This window comes from Jaculus jaculus, chromosome 2 (assembly GCF_020740685.1).
Source record: "Jaculus jaculus isolate mJacJac1 chromosome 2, mJacJac1.mat.Y.cur, whole genome shotgun sequence".
Taxonomy (NCBI): Eukaryota; Metazoa; Chordata; class Mammalia; order Rodentia; family Dipodidae; genus Jaculus; species Jaculus jaculus.
The window spans coordinates 111761859-111777315 of record NC_059103.1 but is presented as its reverse complement, the minus strand read 5'-3'; the positions used below and the strand labels follow the sequence as shown (position 1 = coordinate 111777315).

The window sequence follows — 15457 nt, the reverse complement described above, 5'->3', positions numbered from 1 at the left end:
CGTCTATTGTAGTAAGAAACATCTATGTTCAGGACTTCAAGCAGTAATAATCTATAGGAACGAATATAGATATTTAAAAGCCAACTTGAAAACTTGGCATGCTACCTATTTATCCTTTCTGTGGAGTGGCCCTCAAATCCAATCAGAAATCAGTTGGTTACTTCAAAACATTCATACCACTATTGCACTGGTAGTATACATATCTTTTTGCACTCTTTAGCCCAGGCTATCTTAGAGCTCACTGTGTACCCAGGTTGACCTCAGATGGTGGTGATCCTCATCCTGCCTCTGCCTCTAATGTGCTGGGACTATATGAGCAGCCACGCCCATCTTCATACACACTTTTCACTAGGGCATCCTGATTTTAAAAATTATATTTGGGGGCTGGAAAAGATGGTTTAGTGGTTAAGGCATTTTTCTGCAAAGCCAAAGGACCCCAGTTTGATTCCCCAGGACCCACATAAGCCAGATGCACAAGGTGGCGCATGCATCTGGAGTTTGTTTGCAGTGGCTAGAGGACCTGGCACACCCATTCATTTTCCCTCTCTCTCTCTCCCCCCTCCCTCGCTCCCACCCTCCCTCCCCCCCTTCTCTCTCTCTCTCTCTCTTTCTCTCTCTCTCTCTCTCTCTCTCTCTCTCTCTTTCTCTCTTCCTCTCTCTCTCTCTCTCTCGTAAATAAATAAATAAATAAAATAAAATTATATTTTGGGCTGGAGAGATGGCTTAGCAATTAAGGTCCTGCCTGCAAAGCCAAAGGACTCAGGTTCAATTCTCCAGATCCACATAAGCCAGATTCACATGGTAGTGTATGTGCCTGGAGTTCATTTGCAGCAGATGGAGGCCCTGTGCACCTTTTCTCTCTATCTTTCTCTCTCTCTCTCTCTTTCTTTCTCTCTCTCAAATAAATAAAAATATTTCTAAAAATTGTATTTTAACTATATGGAGTTATAATTAGACAAAAGCAATGCCTACATGCACATGAGCTGCCTTTCTATTTGTTGTGCTAATTTATTGTTTAGGCTACCTAATTTTTTAAAATATTTTTTGTTCATTTTTATTTGTTTGAGAGTGACAGAGAGGGAAAGAGACAGATAGAGAGAAAATGGGTGCGCCAGGGCCTCCAGTCACTGCAAACAAATTCCAGACGTGTATGCCCCCTTGTGCATCTGGCTAATATGGGTCCTGGGGAATTGAGCCTCGAACTGGGGCCCTTAGGCTTCACAGGCAAGCGCTTAACCACTAAGCCATCTCTCCAGCCCAGGCTACCTAATTTTAAACAGTGTAATTTAATCAGGGGAATGAGAGTTAGGTATGCTTATAATATTTGCAATAAGCACTTTGATCATGTCTTTAAATACTAAGTTCTCCTCTGTGAAAAGTATTTAAGGACAGGAGAGATGGCTCAGCAGCAGTTAAGGTGCTTGCCTGCAAAGCCTAACAACCTGGGTTCAATTTCCTATTACCTACATAAAGCCAGATGCACCAAAAGTACATGTATCTGAAAAAAAAAAAAAAAAGTACATGTATCTGGAGTTTGTTTATAGCAGCTGGAGGCCCTGGCACACCCATTCTCTGTTTCTCTTCTATCTCTACTTGCAAATAAATATTGTAAAAATTTTTAGAAGTGTACTATTATGGTCATTAGCATTAAGTATTAATAGACAAATAACAAAGTTGTTTTTGCCTGTTACTCTGTTACTTACTATGAAGTTCTAATGCATTTGTTAATTTCAATTTCTTCAACCAAATTTGTATTGGATTCATAATATCTATTAGTATTAATAAATACCAAATTTTCATACATTAGAAATCTGTCAACCTAGCATCTTAGATATTTTATAACAAAAAAGAGTAAATATAAAATAATGTGACTGCTACAGTTTGAAAGTATATTTGTATTAAAACATGTTGGTGATTTATTGTGACCTTTAGCTCGTGTCAGTTGTAAGACTTGTGATTAACAATGCATGAGACCAATGATTTTGTGGTGGGAATTCACAGATGATGCTACAAGAGTGCCTCTTGGAGAAGAAGGGGGATATATCAATGCCAGCTTCATCAGGATTCCTGTGGGGAAGGAGGAGTTTGTTTACATCGCCTGCCAGGGGCCTCTCCCTACAACCGTGGGAGATTTCTGGCAAATGATTTGGGAACAGAAAGCTACTGTAATAGCCATGATGACACAAGAAGTAGAAGGAGAAAAAATCAAATGCCAGCGCTACTGGCCGAATGTGCTAGGCAAAACCACCATGGCCAATGACAGGCTGCGCCTGGCCCTTGTGGGGTTGCAGCAACTACAGGGCTTTGTCGTAAGGTCCGTGGCCCTAGAAGACATTCAGGTAAGCAGATTAATTGTCTCTCCTTTGGGTGAGGTTTATCTCCCCTCCAGAAACTGAGCTTGACCTTCACAATGTACCAGGGTGTTTCCACAAGTAACTTCCTGGTTCACATTAAGTTAAAAGGATTTTACCTAGTACAATTTAATTTTATTTAGTTTTTCATTTCTTGGGTTTTTTGAGACAGGGTCTTGTGTAGCTTAGGCTGTCTTCAAACTCACTATTTAGCTGAGGATGACCTTGAACTCCTGATCAGCCTGTCTCTACTCCCAGGTGCATAGGATCCCAGGTGTGAGCCCCATGTCCAGCATCAAGTTCAGTTTTAAATGTAGTCCCCTCACCCTTTTCCTGGAGCACATCCTTTACTAAAATGGAAATGCAGGACTGTCAATATGATCACCATCCTCTGCTTAGTGACAAATAGCAGAGTGGTTTGGAAGATTTAATATGCATGGAGACTTGCTTTTGCTAAGGTTACACCTTTAGAATCATTCCAACTGTTTACAAATATGTGAGGGGCTTAGGGGTGTGGCTCTGCTGGTACAGTGTTTTGCCTAGCATGCATAACTCCCTGGGTTTGATTCCCAGTGCTGCATAAACCAAGTACCCAGTCTCAATAAAACTACAAATCAGTATAATCCTGTGAGTACCAAACATGTGTCACTTAGGAATGTGTGGGCCGTTGTAGCAGTCCTGACCATACTTGGGGGATGTGTGGGCAGTTGTTGCATATACAGTTGTTGTTTGGATCACTCTTACTGAAATTACTGGCGGTGAGTAGGCTTAGCATGGAATATCCAAGCTATCGTACTTCCGGAAAGCTGCTCCTGTGTGTTTCCTCACCGCTGCATGCTTCCTGAACTAAGACAAGCTGTGGTGAGCAGTGTTTCTGCCTGGAGGTTTAGTGCTCTGAAGCGATTTTAGAAAAAAGTGTGTCAGTGAAAATCTGTTTGCAAATCATTTACCTGATTTATTTTTTTTTAATTTTTTTTTTTTTTTATTTGAGAGCAACAGACACAGAGAGAAAGACAGATAGAGGGAGAGAGAGAGAATGGGCGCGCCAGGGCTTCCAGCCTCTGCAAACGAACTCCAGACGCGTGCGCCCCCTTGTGCATCTGGCTAACGTGGGACCTGGGGAACCGAGCCTCGAACCAGGGTCCTTAGGCTTCACAGGCAAGCGCTTAACCACTAAGCCTTCTCTCCAGCCCCATTTACCTGATTTATGATTTGTTATTTTACAAAGAATTTGAGATTATACCTATTTTTAACATTCAAAAAATTCTGTGTATTGAGTATTGTGGTACGGTGTGTGTATATGTATAGAAGATGCACATGTATGTACAGATATAATTTATTTATATTCCTGGGTTAGCATATGATATTTGATACACCCAGACCACTTTATCCACTGTTAGGAGCTCACTTATCTCTCAGGCTAGCACAGGTCAGCATTCTTCAAATGGCTTGGTCATGTATTACACACATGGTAATAGGATAGAGACCCTGCAGTTGGCCTCAGGACCTTCCAGGGACTGTGGAGATGGCTCAGCACTTAAAGACCCTTACTTAAAAAGCTTGCTGGCCTGGGTTCAGTTCCTCAACCACCTGAGTAAAACTAGATGGGTATTCATTTGCAACAGCAAAAGAACATGGTGTGCCCATGTACATAGGAAAATAAATTTTAAAACAATAATTTAAAAATATTTTATTGCTTGAGAGGGGCAGATAGAGAATGGGCATAAACTAATTCCAGGCTCATGTGCCACCTTGTGCATCGGACTTACATGGGTACTGGGGAATAGAACCTGGGTCCTTAGACTTCACAGGCAAGTGCCCTAACCACTAATCTATCTCTCCAGCCCTAAAAATATAAATTTTTTAAGACATTCCAGTGAATAAGGCATTTGCCATTCAAGTCCCCAAATACCTGAGTACCCAAATTCAGACCCTACCTTAAAAAAAAAATGGGACCCATAACAGGCTTCTGTAATTTTATCATGATGACTATGATATGAGAAGCAAAGACAGAATTTCCCAGCCACTCAGAGAGCATAGCAAAAAGAAGAAAGAGAAGAGAAGCCCCTGCCTCAAATGTAATGGAACCATGGGGACCAACCAGTGAGGAGTGACCAGAAAGTTGTCCTCTGACCTCCACACACTCACCATAGCACGTGCATGTCCGCACTCACACCAACAAACACATGTACACAAAAGAAAGACATCCCAGACTGCATGGAGTGTACTTCCCGTGAGATACTGGTATAAACAGTGCTCTGGGAAAAATAAAGTGGGGGAGAAATAGTTGAGAGAGAGCATGTTGTAATTTTCAGTACTGAAGCAGGCTTTGTCATTCTAGCAGTGAGTCAGGGAAGGTCTGCAAAGGTGGCATTTAGACAAACTGAAACCAGTCAGTGTGTGAACTTCTAAGGGAAAACTGGGCATTGGGAGAAGGCGGTACCTGCTCAGAAAGAACACGTAAGTGCAGACGTAAGGAGAGTATCAGTCACACAAGTTGAAAATAAAAGGCCAACGCTCCTACGACTGAACTGCCCCCAGTATTTAGAGGACCCCACACCAGCTGAGTGTGACTTCATGATAGAACTTTTGCCTAGTATTCCCAGAGGTTTCAGTTCTGTCCTCAGCATCCCCTACACACACACACACACACACACACACACACACACACACACACACACACACAGAACTAGTAACCCTCTGGATAAGGCTTTCTAGGCACTTAGCTTAAATTTTCTTCTAAGAGTGATCATAGGGGCTTAGAAAGTTGTCTCAGCTGTTAAAGGTGCTGTTAATGCTTGCTGACACAGATTCCATTTCCCAGCACCCACTGAAAGCTGGACACAAACTGGCACATGCATCTGTGACCCCAGTACCCCTAAGACAATGGGAAGTGAAGCCAGGAGAACTCAAATCTCACAGCCAGCTAGTGTGACGTTCACTTGCCATCTGCACTTCATTTTCATCAGCAAGAGATCCTGTCTCAAAAAAGGTGGAGCACAGACACCCCTAAGTTGTCTTTTGCCTGTACATGCAAGCTGTGGCACATACACACACACAAATAAAAAATAACCAGTTATGGGCTGGAGAGATGGCTTAGCAGTTAAGCGCTTGCCTGTGAAGTCTAAAAACCCCGGTTCGAGGCTCGGTTCCCCAGGTCCCACGTTAGCCAGATGCACAAGGGGGCACACGCATCTGGAGTTCGTTTGCAGAGGCTGGAAGCCCTCGCGCGCCCATTCTCTCTCTCTCCCTCTATCTGTCTTTCTCTCTGTGTCTGACGCTCTCAAATAAATAAATAAATAAAAATTTAAAAAAATAATAAACAGTTATATATGAACAGTATGAACTTACTGTTTTACAACTTCAGACCGGAGAGGTGCGACACATTTCTCACCTGAACTTCACTGCCTGGCCAGACCACGATACACCTTCCCAGCCAGATGACCTGCTCACCTTTATCTCCTACATGAGGCACATCCATAGGTCAGGTCCAGTCGTCACACACTGCAGTGCTGGCATTGGACGCTCGGGAACCCTGATATGCATCGATGTAGTTCTAGGACTAATCAGTCAAGATCTTGAAGTGAGTATAAGATGTTACGTAATTGTGTGTTTGTTAATGATGTAGTGAGAAGTTCCATAGGCACCATTGCATTGACCCCTTTTAGTCTTTAGGCTTCTCTGTATAAAGTCAGTACTATTGCCAAACTTTGGAGATACAAACATTGAAGAACTAAAGAAAATATATTTTTGAAAAGAAAAATTCTTGGAGCCAGGCATGGTGGTGCACGCCTTTAATCCCAGCACTTGGGAGGCAGAGGTAGGAGGATCGCTGTGAGTTCAAGGCCACCCTGAGACTACATGGTGAATTCCAGGTCAGTCTGGGCTACAGTGAAACCCTACCTCGAAAACCTAAAAAAAAATAAAAAATAAAAAAAATTCTCAGGCATTTTTTTGTTACATATAGATAGGAAATGAGTGTTTTGTTATAAAAATTAATGGTAATCTAGCCTCTAATTACCCCTAATTGTAAAAATTATTACTAAATAAATCGAGCAAATAACATAATACTATTTGATCTGTTGTAATATGAAGCTTATTTAAAGGCCTAAATATTTCACATTTCATTACATGTAATGAAAATCTATAATTAAAAATTACTGGGCTGGAAAGATGGCTTAGTTGTTAAGCATTTGCTTGTGAAGCCAAAGGACCCTGGTTCAAGGCTTGACTCCCCTGTACCCACGTAAGTCAGATGCACAGGGTGGCTCATGCATCTGGGATTCGTTTGCAGTTGCTAGAGGCACTGGTGCGCCCATTCTGTCTGTCTCTGCCTCTTTCACTGTCTGTAGCTCTCAAATAAGTAAAAATAAACAAAAAAATTTTTTTAATTACTGTTTCTTAAAGGAACTGAGGTAAAAAAACATTTCTACCTGGTACTTGGCATGCTATTACATCTACTCTGATGATTTAAGTAGGCCAAACCAGACAATCAAATTCCACATGATTTTAAACTATTAAACATCACTAAAAACCAAAAGAATTAAAAATTTATTTTGTACAGCAATGTGTGAGCAATATGGTTTACATTGTTTATATAGTATAAAAAATTAAGGGCTGGAGAGATGGCTTAGTGATTAAGGCACCTGACTGGGAAGCCTAAAGCCAGTACCCACTTAAGACTGATGCACAAAGTGGCACATGCATCTGGAGTTTGTTTGCAGTGTCTAGAGGCCCTGGTGTGTCCATTCTGCCCATTCTCTCTATATCTCTGCCTCTTTCTCTCTCCTATAAATAAATAAAATATTTTTAAAAAAGAATTCTGCAAAAAAAAAAAAAGAATTCTGCAACATGTTTTTAAAATATTAATTAAAGGGATGGTGAAATGGCTCAGTATTAAAAGTAAAAGTACTTGTTTGGAAAGCCTGCCCACCTGGGTTTGATTCTAATTCCCCAGTACCCATGTAAAAGCCAAATGCACCAAGTTCATTTGCAGTGGCAGGAAGGCCTGGCACACCCATATACTCTCTCAAATAAAAAATTAGTTAAAATCCAGAAGAAAAGACAGTCTATTGAATATTCTCAAATAGAATAACCTCTGATTTTTTTTTCAAATTTTGTGTATTTGAGAGTTTCACACGTATAAATTTGTATTATATTCACCCTTATTTTCCCACACATGCACTCCCACTGAACCCCTTTCTCTTCTGAACTAACTAGTCCTCCTTCTACTTTGATGCATTTGTGTGTGAGTGAGAGAGAGAGACCTAATGAGTGTAAGTAAGGTTGCTTGCATGAACAAGGGAGGGTTGTTTTATTAGAGCACAGCCAACTTAGCACTGACTACATCACTGAAGAAAATGTCTCCTCTCCCCTCCCCCACAGCCATTGAGTGCCAGTAGCTCCTGAGGGAGGGTGAGGCCTCATGAATCCTGCTCACACCTGGGTCAGTGAGAACCTTGAGTCCTTAGAAGCATCAGTAAGAATATCAGCTGATGAGGACATCAGTTCACAAAGTCATTTGTCCAGGAGTTTTCATACAATGAAGAGGGGACAAGGAGTAGGGAACCGAATATTCCATGAGCCATCTCTGTGACCGTGGCATGGGAGTTCAACCCCCCTTTATCTCTGACACTTATGTTCTGTTTCCTTGGCAGTTTGATATCTCTGACTTGGTACGCTGCATGAGACTGCAAAGGCATGGGATGGTTCAGACAGAGGTGAGTTTTGGTGCACTCTAATCAGGACTAATATTTTTAACTTTCCATTAAACTTTTTTTGATATGTTCTCACTATGCTGCCCAGGCTTACCTGGAATTATGGAGCTCAGAAAATCCACTCACCTCCACTTTCTGAGTAGCCGGGATTATCAGGCATGCACCATCATGCCCAACTTTGATTTCTTTTTTGAAGGTTTCCCCATTGCAGCATAAAACCAAGCACATATTGTGGTGAGACATATCTTTTTAAACATCAGTACTAATTCAGAAGAAACAAAGTATTTCTAAGCTGTCTTTTTTTAAAAAATTGCTTTCATATTAAAAAGTAAAGACATGTAGTATCTGTACTGAATAGGTGAAAAGAGAATGGGACATCAGTCTGGAGGCAGAGTAGGAATGGTACTGAATGTTATGTGATTGATGGTGTGCTTCCCCATTAACAACCTTCAAAGGAGACAGAAGGTAATACTTGTTGCATAAGTTAGCAGTGGGAGAAATGACTTAAATGGTAAAAGCTCTTGCCTGCAAAGCCTAAGGACCCAGGTTCGGTTCCCCAGGACCCACGTTAGCCAGATGCAAATAAATGTGACTCCTAGCCTTTGGGGGGATTACTCATTTTTTAGTGTGTGTTTTTTTTTTTTTTAATTACTGTGGGGCTGGAGAGATGGCTTAGCAGTTAGGGCATTTGCCCGCAAAGCTAAAGGATCCCGGTTTGATTCTCCAGGACCCATGCAAGCCAGATGCACAAGGGGGCGCATGCATCTGGAGTTTGTTTGCAGTGCCTGGAGGCCCTAGTGCACCCATTCTCTCTTCCTCTCTCTGTCTCCCTGTCCCTCCCTCCATTCTTCTCTCTCATATAGATAAATAATTTTTAAAATTTTTTTTAAATCCTCTGTTTAAAAAAATAAAAAAAGAAGTTAGGGTTTGGGAACAAAGTGGCAGCAGGGGCCTAACCACAGCAAGGCACTGCAGGCTCTGTGGGAAGTGGACGGCTCCTTCTAGCTGGCTACCGTCTCGTTCACTTTTCCTACCTGAACTCAAACCTGGATGGTGGCACTTGCTGACTAGTTGTGTCTTCACTGGAAATGTAATACTAAGAGCTTGAATTTCACTGGCCTTCACTCCCCTTTCCTTGTATATTGAGGATACAAAAAAATATTTTATGTCTACATATTCACAGTTCTCTGTCTCTTAAATTCCTGTCTTTAGAAGTTTCCTACTTTTCCATCGTGTACAGATTAACTCAAACATCCTTATTATATAAGGACAATATTATCTCTATAAACAGTGTTTGGATCCACAATGTTCATTCATGTTTATTCAAGAGGTATTTATTGAGTCCCTTCTGTGTACCAAGAGATTAGCCAGATGTTTGGAGCACATCAGTGAATAAGACAGATCTCTCTATAATAGCAAAGATATCCTGCATATGCCAAATACGGACAGTGAATCATGAATGTGGTAAGTGCTTTAAAGAAGTGTAGGTGGAAAAAAATAACACTTGAAGCCAGGGGAGATGGCTCAGTGGTTAAAGGCATTTGCTTGCAAAGCCTACAGCCCAGGGTTCAATTCCTCAGTACCCACATAAAGCCAGATGCACAAAGTGATAAATTCATATGGAGTTTGTTTGCAATTGCAAGAAGCCCTGGTGTGCCCATTCTCTCTGTCTCTCAGTCTCTGTTTCTCTATCCTCGCAAATAATTTTTTTTAATTAAAAAGAGCCAGGCAGGGCTGGAGAGATGGCTTAGTGGTTAAGCGCTTGCCTGTGAAGCCTAAGGACCCCGGTTCGAGGCTCGATTCCCCAGGACCCACATTAGCCTGATACACAAGGGGGCGCAAGCTTCTGGAGTTTGTTTGCAGTGGCTGGAGGCCCTGGTGCGCCCATTCTCCCTCCCTCCCTCCCTCCCTCCCTCCCTCCCTCCATCCCTCTCTCTCTCTCTCTCTCTCTCTCTATTTCTCTCAAATAAATAAATAAAAATAAACCAAAAAAATTTTTTTAAAAAGAGCCAGGTGTAGTGGCGCACGCCTTTAATTCCAGCACTTGGGAGGCAGAGGTAGAAGGATGACTGCATTCAAGGCCAGCCTGAGACTACATAGTGAATTCCACGTCAGCCTAGGCTAGAACGAGACCTACCTTGAAAAACCAAAAAACATGAAAGAAGGAAAGAGCCAGATGTGGTAGTGCACATCTTTAATCCCAGCACTTGGGAGCCAGAGGTAGGAGGATGCCATGAGTCTGTGGCCAGTTTGGGACTACAGAGTGAGTTCCAAGTCAGTCTGGGCTAGAGTGAGACTGTACCTAGTGAGGGATAGGGGAGAGAAAGAAAGAGACACTTGAGCAAAGATCTGAGGGAAGGGTTTGTAGCAGACTGTTGAGGGAGAGTGGGCCCACATGTTCAAGAACGGACATGGAGGAGAGCTGGGAGCAGGTAAGGGTAGAAAAGAGGTGATGGGGACAGGGCTGGGCCTTTCCTCTGAGTTAGATGGAGCTATCACAAGTCTGTAGTATGAAGTGATGTGAGCAGACACATTTTAAAGGACCATGATGGAACTAGATCATCTGGCAGGGAACATGTAGGCTTAGAAGCAGGTGTCAGTTAGCTTGTTAATGGGACAGCTCACTCCAAGGCATGCGTTTGCTGAGAGTGTAGTAGCATAACAGGAGAAAGGTGGAAAAGCTTATGCAGACAAACAAAAGGAAATTAAAGGGCCACTTGTAATCCTGCTCTCAGAGAATTAGAAGATGTGTATATACAATTTTGCTCATGTGTAGGCATGCCCAGCCATTATGAGATATAACTATACATGTTTTATTTTCATTTATGTATTCTGATTTTTTTCTATGTATTTTCATACTCATGTAACAAAAGCCTCAAATAACAATACCATCAATGTATCAGCTTGATAGAGAATTATTTCACCACAAGGGCTCATTTCAAAAATCATTGATTTCTGGGGGGCAGGAAAGTCACTGATTTCCATATTCTCATGTCCCAAAATACTCAACGAAAAAGTACTACATATTTAAATATATGTTTCAAGACATTTTAACATTATATGCTTTTGTTCTAAAACATTTAAAGAGATTTAATATCTTCTTGGCTATTAACTTTTTCACATTTTAAAACAAAAAATGAGCTCAATAAACATAGAAGAGACTTATTAGGAAGTTTATTTTCCATGAACTGTTAATTATCAAAGCACAAAAATAGATGCACACACAAATCAAAAATGATTTCAGTGAGCACTCTGGGGTAATTCCACACCCAACCTCCAGGCACTTCCCCTTTTCTTCTTATCAGAATCTTTCCATAGTTTCAAAGTTCCTCTGAGTGGGTGGGTAGTGTGTGCTTTCATACATTCACTATATACACATAAACCCTCTCTCCCCTCTCTTGCTCCCCATTCTTCTTTCCGCTCCCTCCTTCAGGATCAGTATATTTTCTGCTATCAAGTCATTCTCTATGTCCTGATGCGTCTCCAAGCTGAAGAAGAGCAAAGAGAACAGCCTCAGCTTCCGAAGTGACCTGGACAGACAGCTTCCGTGGTCTCACACCTCTCCTCCACTGCACACGCTCCTGCTCTCCACCTCACACAGGGCGCAGAGCCACAAGGCCTGTCTGCATCAGGATGCTTAGCCCCCGCAGCCGTGGAGGGTTTCTCCATCATGATGCGTCATTCCGAGACGCTATGTTGTTATAGCTACTTTATCCTCTGGTCATTTTCACCAGTTGTTTAACACTAACCAAACAGTGCAGACTTTGGGGCTAAAGACAGCATTTGATCATAGTGGACATTGTTACAAGGACACAGTGAGTCTTATTTTTAATGTACCAATCTTGTTTATAGCAAAAAAAATTCCAGTATTTTAATAAAGTAGATTTATTTTATAGGGGACACTTGAAACCAGTATTTAAGCTTTAAATGGCAGCAATATTGGCCTAGAAAGAAAGTAGAAAATGTTTACTGTATCAATTTCTAATGTTTACTATATATAATTTCCTGTAATATATTTATATGCTTTTTCATGAAAATGGAGCTATCAGATAGGTTTGTAACTGCATCATATGTTTGTAATGCATTATCTCACTTTGTAAATAAAAATATACCTTAAAACATTGTGTTGGCTTGATTCAGGTGTCCCGCATAAACCTAGGTGTTCTGAATGCTAGGTTCCCAGCTGATGGAGATTTGGGAATTAACACCTCCTGGAGGGAGTGTATTGCTGGGGGCGGGCTTATGGGTGTTATAGCCAGTGTCCCCATGCCAGTGTTTGGCACACTCTCCTGTTGCTATGGTCCACCTTATGTTGGCCAGGGGGTGATGTCCATCCTCTGCTCATGCCATCATTTTCCCCTGCCATCATGGAGCTTCCCCTCGAGCCAGTAAGCCAAAATACACATCTTTATCCCACAAGCGGTTCTTGGTTGGGAGATTTCTTCCAGCAGTGTGAACCTGACTGCAACAAACATGAACTAGCCAGAACTGTACAGACACATGTTTTCAGTAGGGTTTTTTACATGTGTATGTAGTGTGCATGCATGGATGTATGCATGTTGGTGTGCATCTGGGCACATGTCTGCATGTGAGTTTGGAGGCCAGAGGTTAATGTTGGGTATCTTAGTTTATTTTTTGAGACAGGTTGTCTCACTGAGCCTGGAGCTCACTGATTCAAGTAGACAGGGTTGTGTGCAGGACCTAGAGATCTGAACTCAAGGCCTTGTGCTTATACAAGTAAGTGCGTTATGCACTGAGCCTCTCTGCAGCCCCTCAGAGATACCTTTTAATAATACTCAGGCTTCCAGCAATCCAGAGGACTGTCAATCCTAGCCACCGTAATTGGCCACCTAATCATGGCAGCCATAGCGTGGGGTGTGTCAGAACTCCTGGTGCATCAACAAGGGTTGACATGAGGGCTGTGATTTGACTTCCTTCCTGTGCCACACTGATTAAGTCTGCTGGGGATCTTGAAGTCCTAGTCACAGTAATAGAATACTCGGCTGGCCACAGAGTCGAGGTTTGCTTTCCTTTTACCTGCTTCAGCTCGGTGCTTCTCTGATCCCCAGTTCTGAGCTTACATCACTCAGTCCTGACACTAATAGCTCACAAGCACACCACTAATCCCATTCAGAGATGCAGGACACCAATGGTGCCTCTTCTAAGGCTGCCCAGCTCTCAGCTGTTGGCCTGAAGTTCTGAGCTTTCCCAACGCCTGGGATGCGTTCCTGGGTGCTGGGGCTCCTTGAGGACAGAAGAGCAGCAGTAAACCCGTGCAGCCTCCGCCAGGCCACTGCCTCAGGACTGGCTTTGCCCCTGGAAGAAGCTTCACTCCCACCCAGCCCAGCTCTCCCACCCCAGTCAAGACTGTTCATAGATAAGAGTTTCAGTGTCCAAAATTATCACAAAGGTTTTTGTTACTTCACAACTTTTTTATTATGAATTACTTATTAAGTTTATTGAGGAGAAAAACCACAACTTGTGGGGTTTATTTAAGGGAGATAGGGATCTAGGAGGAAGGAAAGATAGAGTCATAAACACGTGGGAAGTAGAATCTAGGAGCTTGTGTAGGGAGACTTGGGAGAAACCAGCATGACATCTGCCGTCTGTGTTTAGAGAAGAGGACAAACAGTGAGGCTCAAGGAAAAAGGAGAGGGCAGATATCAAAGCTGAAAGCAAGAGATTCAGAGCAGAAATGACTAATGAAGAGAGTTGCACTCAGGGTTACCCCAAGTTTAAAGAAATTACACAAGTCACAGGCCAAGAGTTGGTGACAGCGCCCATGTGGTACACTGGGGTGTAAGGAACACACGCATATGGTAGACTCGAAGCCAGAGGAAAATCATGCGTGTAATTAAAGAGAGAACTTACCCCCAACTGTAAAGCAGAAAAGTTGTGCAAACCAAGAAACAGTTTTATGCTCTTCCCCCGCCCCCATACCCAGCCAGGCTGGGTGAGAGCAAGTCAGACTCACGTGGATTCCTGTAGCCCTAATGAAGAGAAATAGGCAGATGGAGCAGAGAAGCAGAGCTTAGCTGAGCTGAGCTGTGTGGAGTTTCCACAGCTTTTTCTGCTCCCTGTTCTAGGTGAGTTGGAGTGGCATGATCTGCTTCCCTGTCTGAATGAAGCCAGGCCACTGAGGGCCAGGAGCCAGCGTAGCTGGAAGAACATAATGCTCCATATTTATTCTGGAAAGAATGTAGCTAGGAAATGGAAACAGGGAAGAAACTGTAGGTTTAAGTTGCTGGCATCTGAATGGAAGCTTGATTCCAGTCATGTCACTACCTTCATCTGGGATCCAACTTGACTCATGGGAGGGTAAGGCCACCAGAGTTAGAAATACTAGGTGAGGCTGCAGAGCAAAAGGCCACATGGAGGCACTCAGACACCAATTAATAACTAAATAGCTCTTGTACTAGCTGTGTACTAGAAACATAAACCAGAGCATACAGTAGCCCAAAGTAACAATTGATTTCCAGTTTATGTAACAACCATAGGCAGGTGTATAGCCTAGCGGGTAGCCCTCCTTCCCTACATTGTGTGGGTGTGCGTAAGTGTGCCAGGACACACGTGTGGAGGACAGAGGGCAACTTCCACTTCGTTTGAGTCAGAGTCTCTCATTCACCGCTGCATTTCCCGAGCTAGCTGGTTCACCAGCTTCCAGGAGATTCTCCTATCTATGCCCTCCGGTCACACGGTAACCCCTCTGGGCTTACGGACACTAGTGCTGCAGCATCTGGCTTTTTACCTGGGTTCCGGGGAGCCAAACTCAGGTCCTCATGCCTGCATGGCAACGCTTTATCCACTCAGCCAGCTCCCGAGCCGCTCCCTCCATTTTTAAAAGCCCGGCTGGTGGCAGTTCTGGGAGCAACATACAGCTTCCCAGGTCATCCTGGGAACCTGCACTGCCCCAGCCAAAGGACACAGAGGACCACACAGAGAGACACTGCAGGAGCCCGGCCAGGTCTGAGCAGAGAAGCACATCATAGCCACTCCTTCCTTCAGTGAGAGCTGGCCAAATGACAGCCCGGCTAAAGGAAGCTGGGAAATGGGTAGCTGAGCAGCTGCCTCCCTAGACACTGCACTATAGAAAGGGAGGCACAGACATGCGGTTGTGGGGGTATCCATAAAACTGAACTGAAGGCCTAGGCTCCAGTACAAGTGCTGGAGAGGATGGAACTTCTGGAGAAAAAGGACCCATACACTGTTGGCAGGAATGTAAATTAATACAGCCATCATGACAGTACGAGATTCCTCAGAAAACTGATATAAAGCTGGTCACGGAGGCACACGCCTTTAATGCCAGCACTCAGAGGAACAAGTAGGAGGATCATCATGAGTATGAGGCCAACCTGAGACTACAGAGTGAATTCCAGGTCAGCCTGGGCT

General features: G+C 43.1%; 1 protein-coding gene across 13 annotated transcripts in view; it reads left to right on the top strand.

The window, feature by feature from the left end:
- Window positions 1–12143, top strand: part of Ptpn13 (protein tyrosine phosphatase non-receptor type 13) — a 216730-nt gene extending 204587 nt beyond the window's left edge. For 11 of the 13 annotated variants that reach the window (XM_045142565.1, XM_045142568.1, XM_045142567.1 and 8 more), the window contains 4 exons: window positions 2002–2339; window positions 5719–5934; window positions 8009–8071; window positions 11502–12143. In XM_045142565.1, coding sequence (XP_044998500.1) covers window positions 2002–2339; window positions 5719–5934; window positions 8009–8071; window positions 11502–11597 — 713 coding nt within the window. In that variant the 3' untranslated portion in view covers window positions 11598–12143. The remainder of the gene's footprint in view (window positions 1–2001; window positions 2340–5718; window positions 5935–8008; window positions 8072–11501) is intronic. The other 2 variants (XM_045142570.1, XM_045142571.1) reach the window with 1 other exon arrangement.
- The last annotated feature ends 3314 nt before the right edge of the window (window positions 12144–15457 follow it).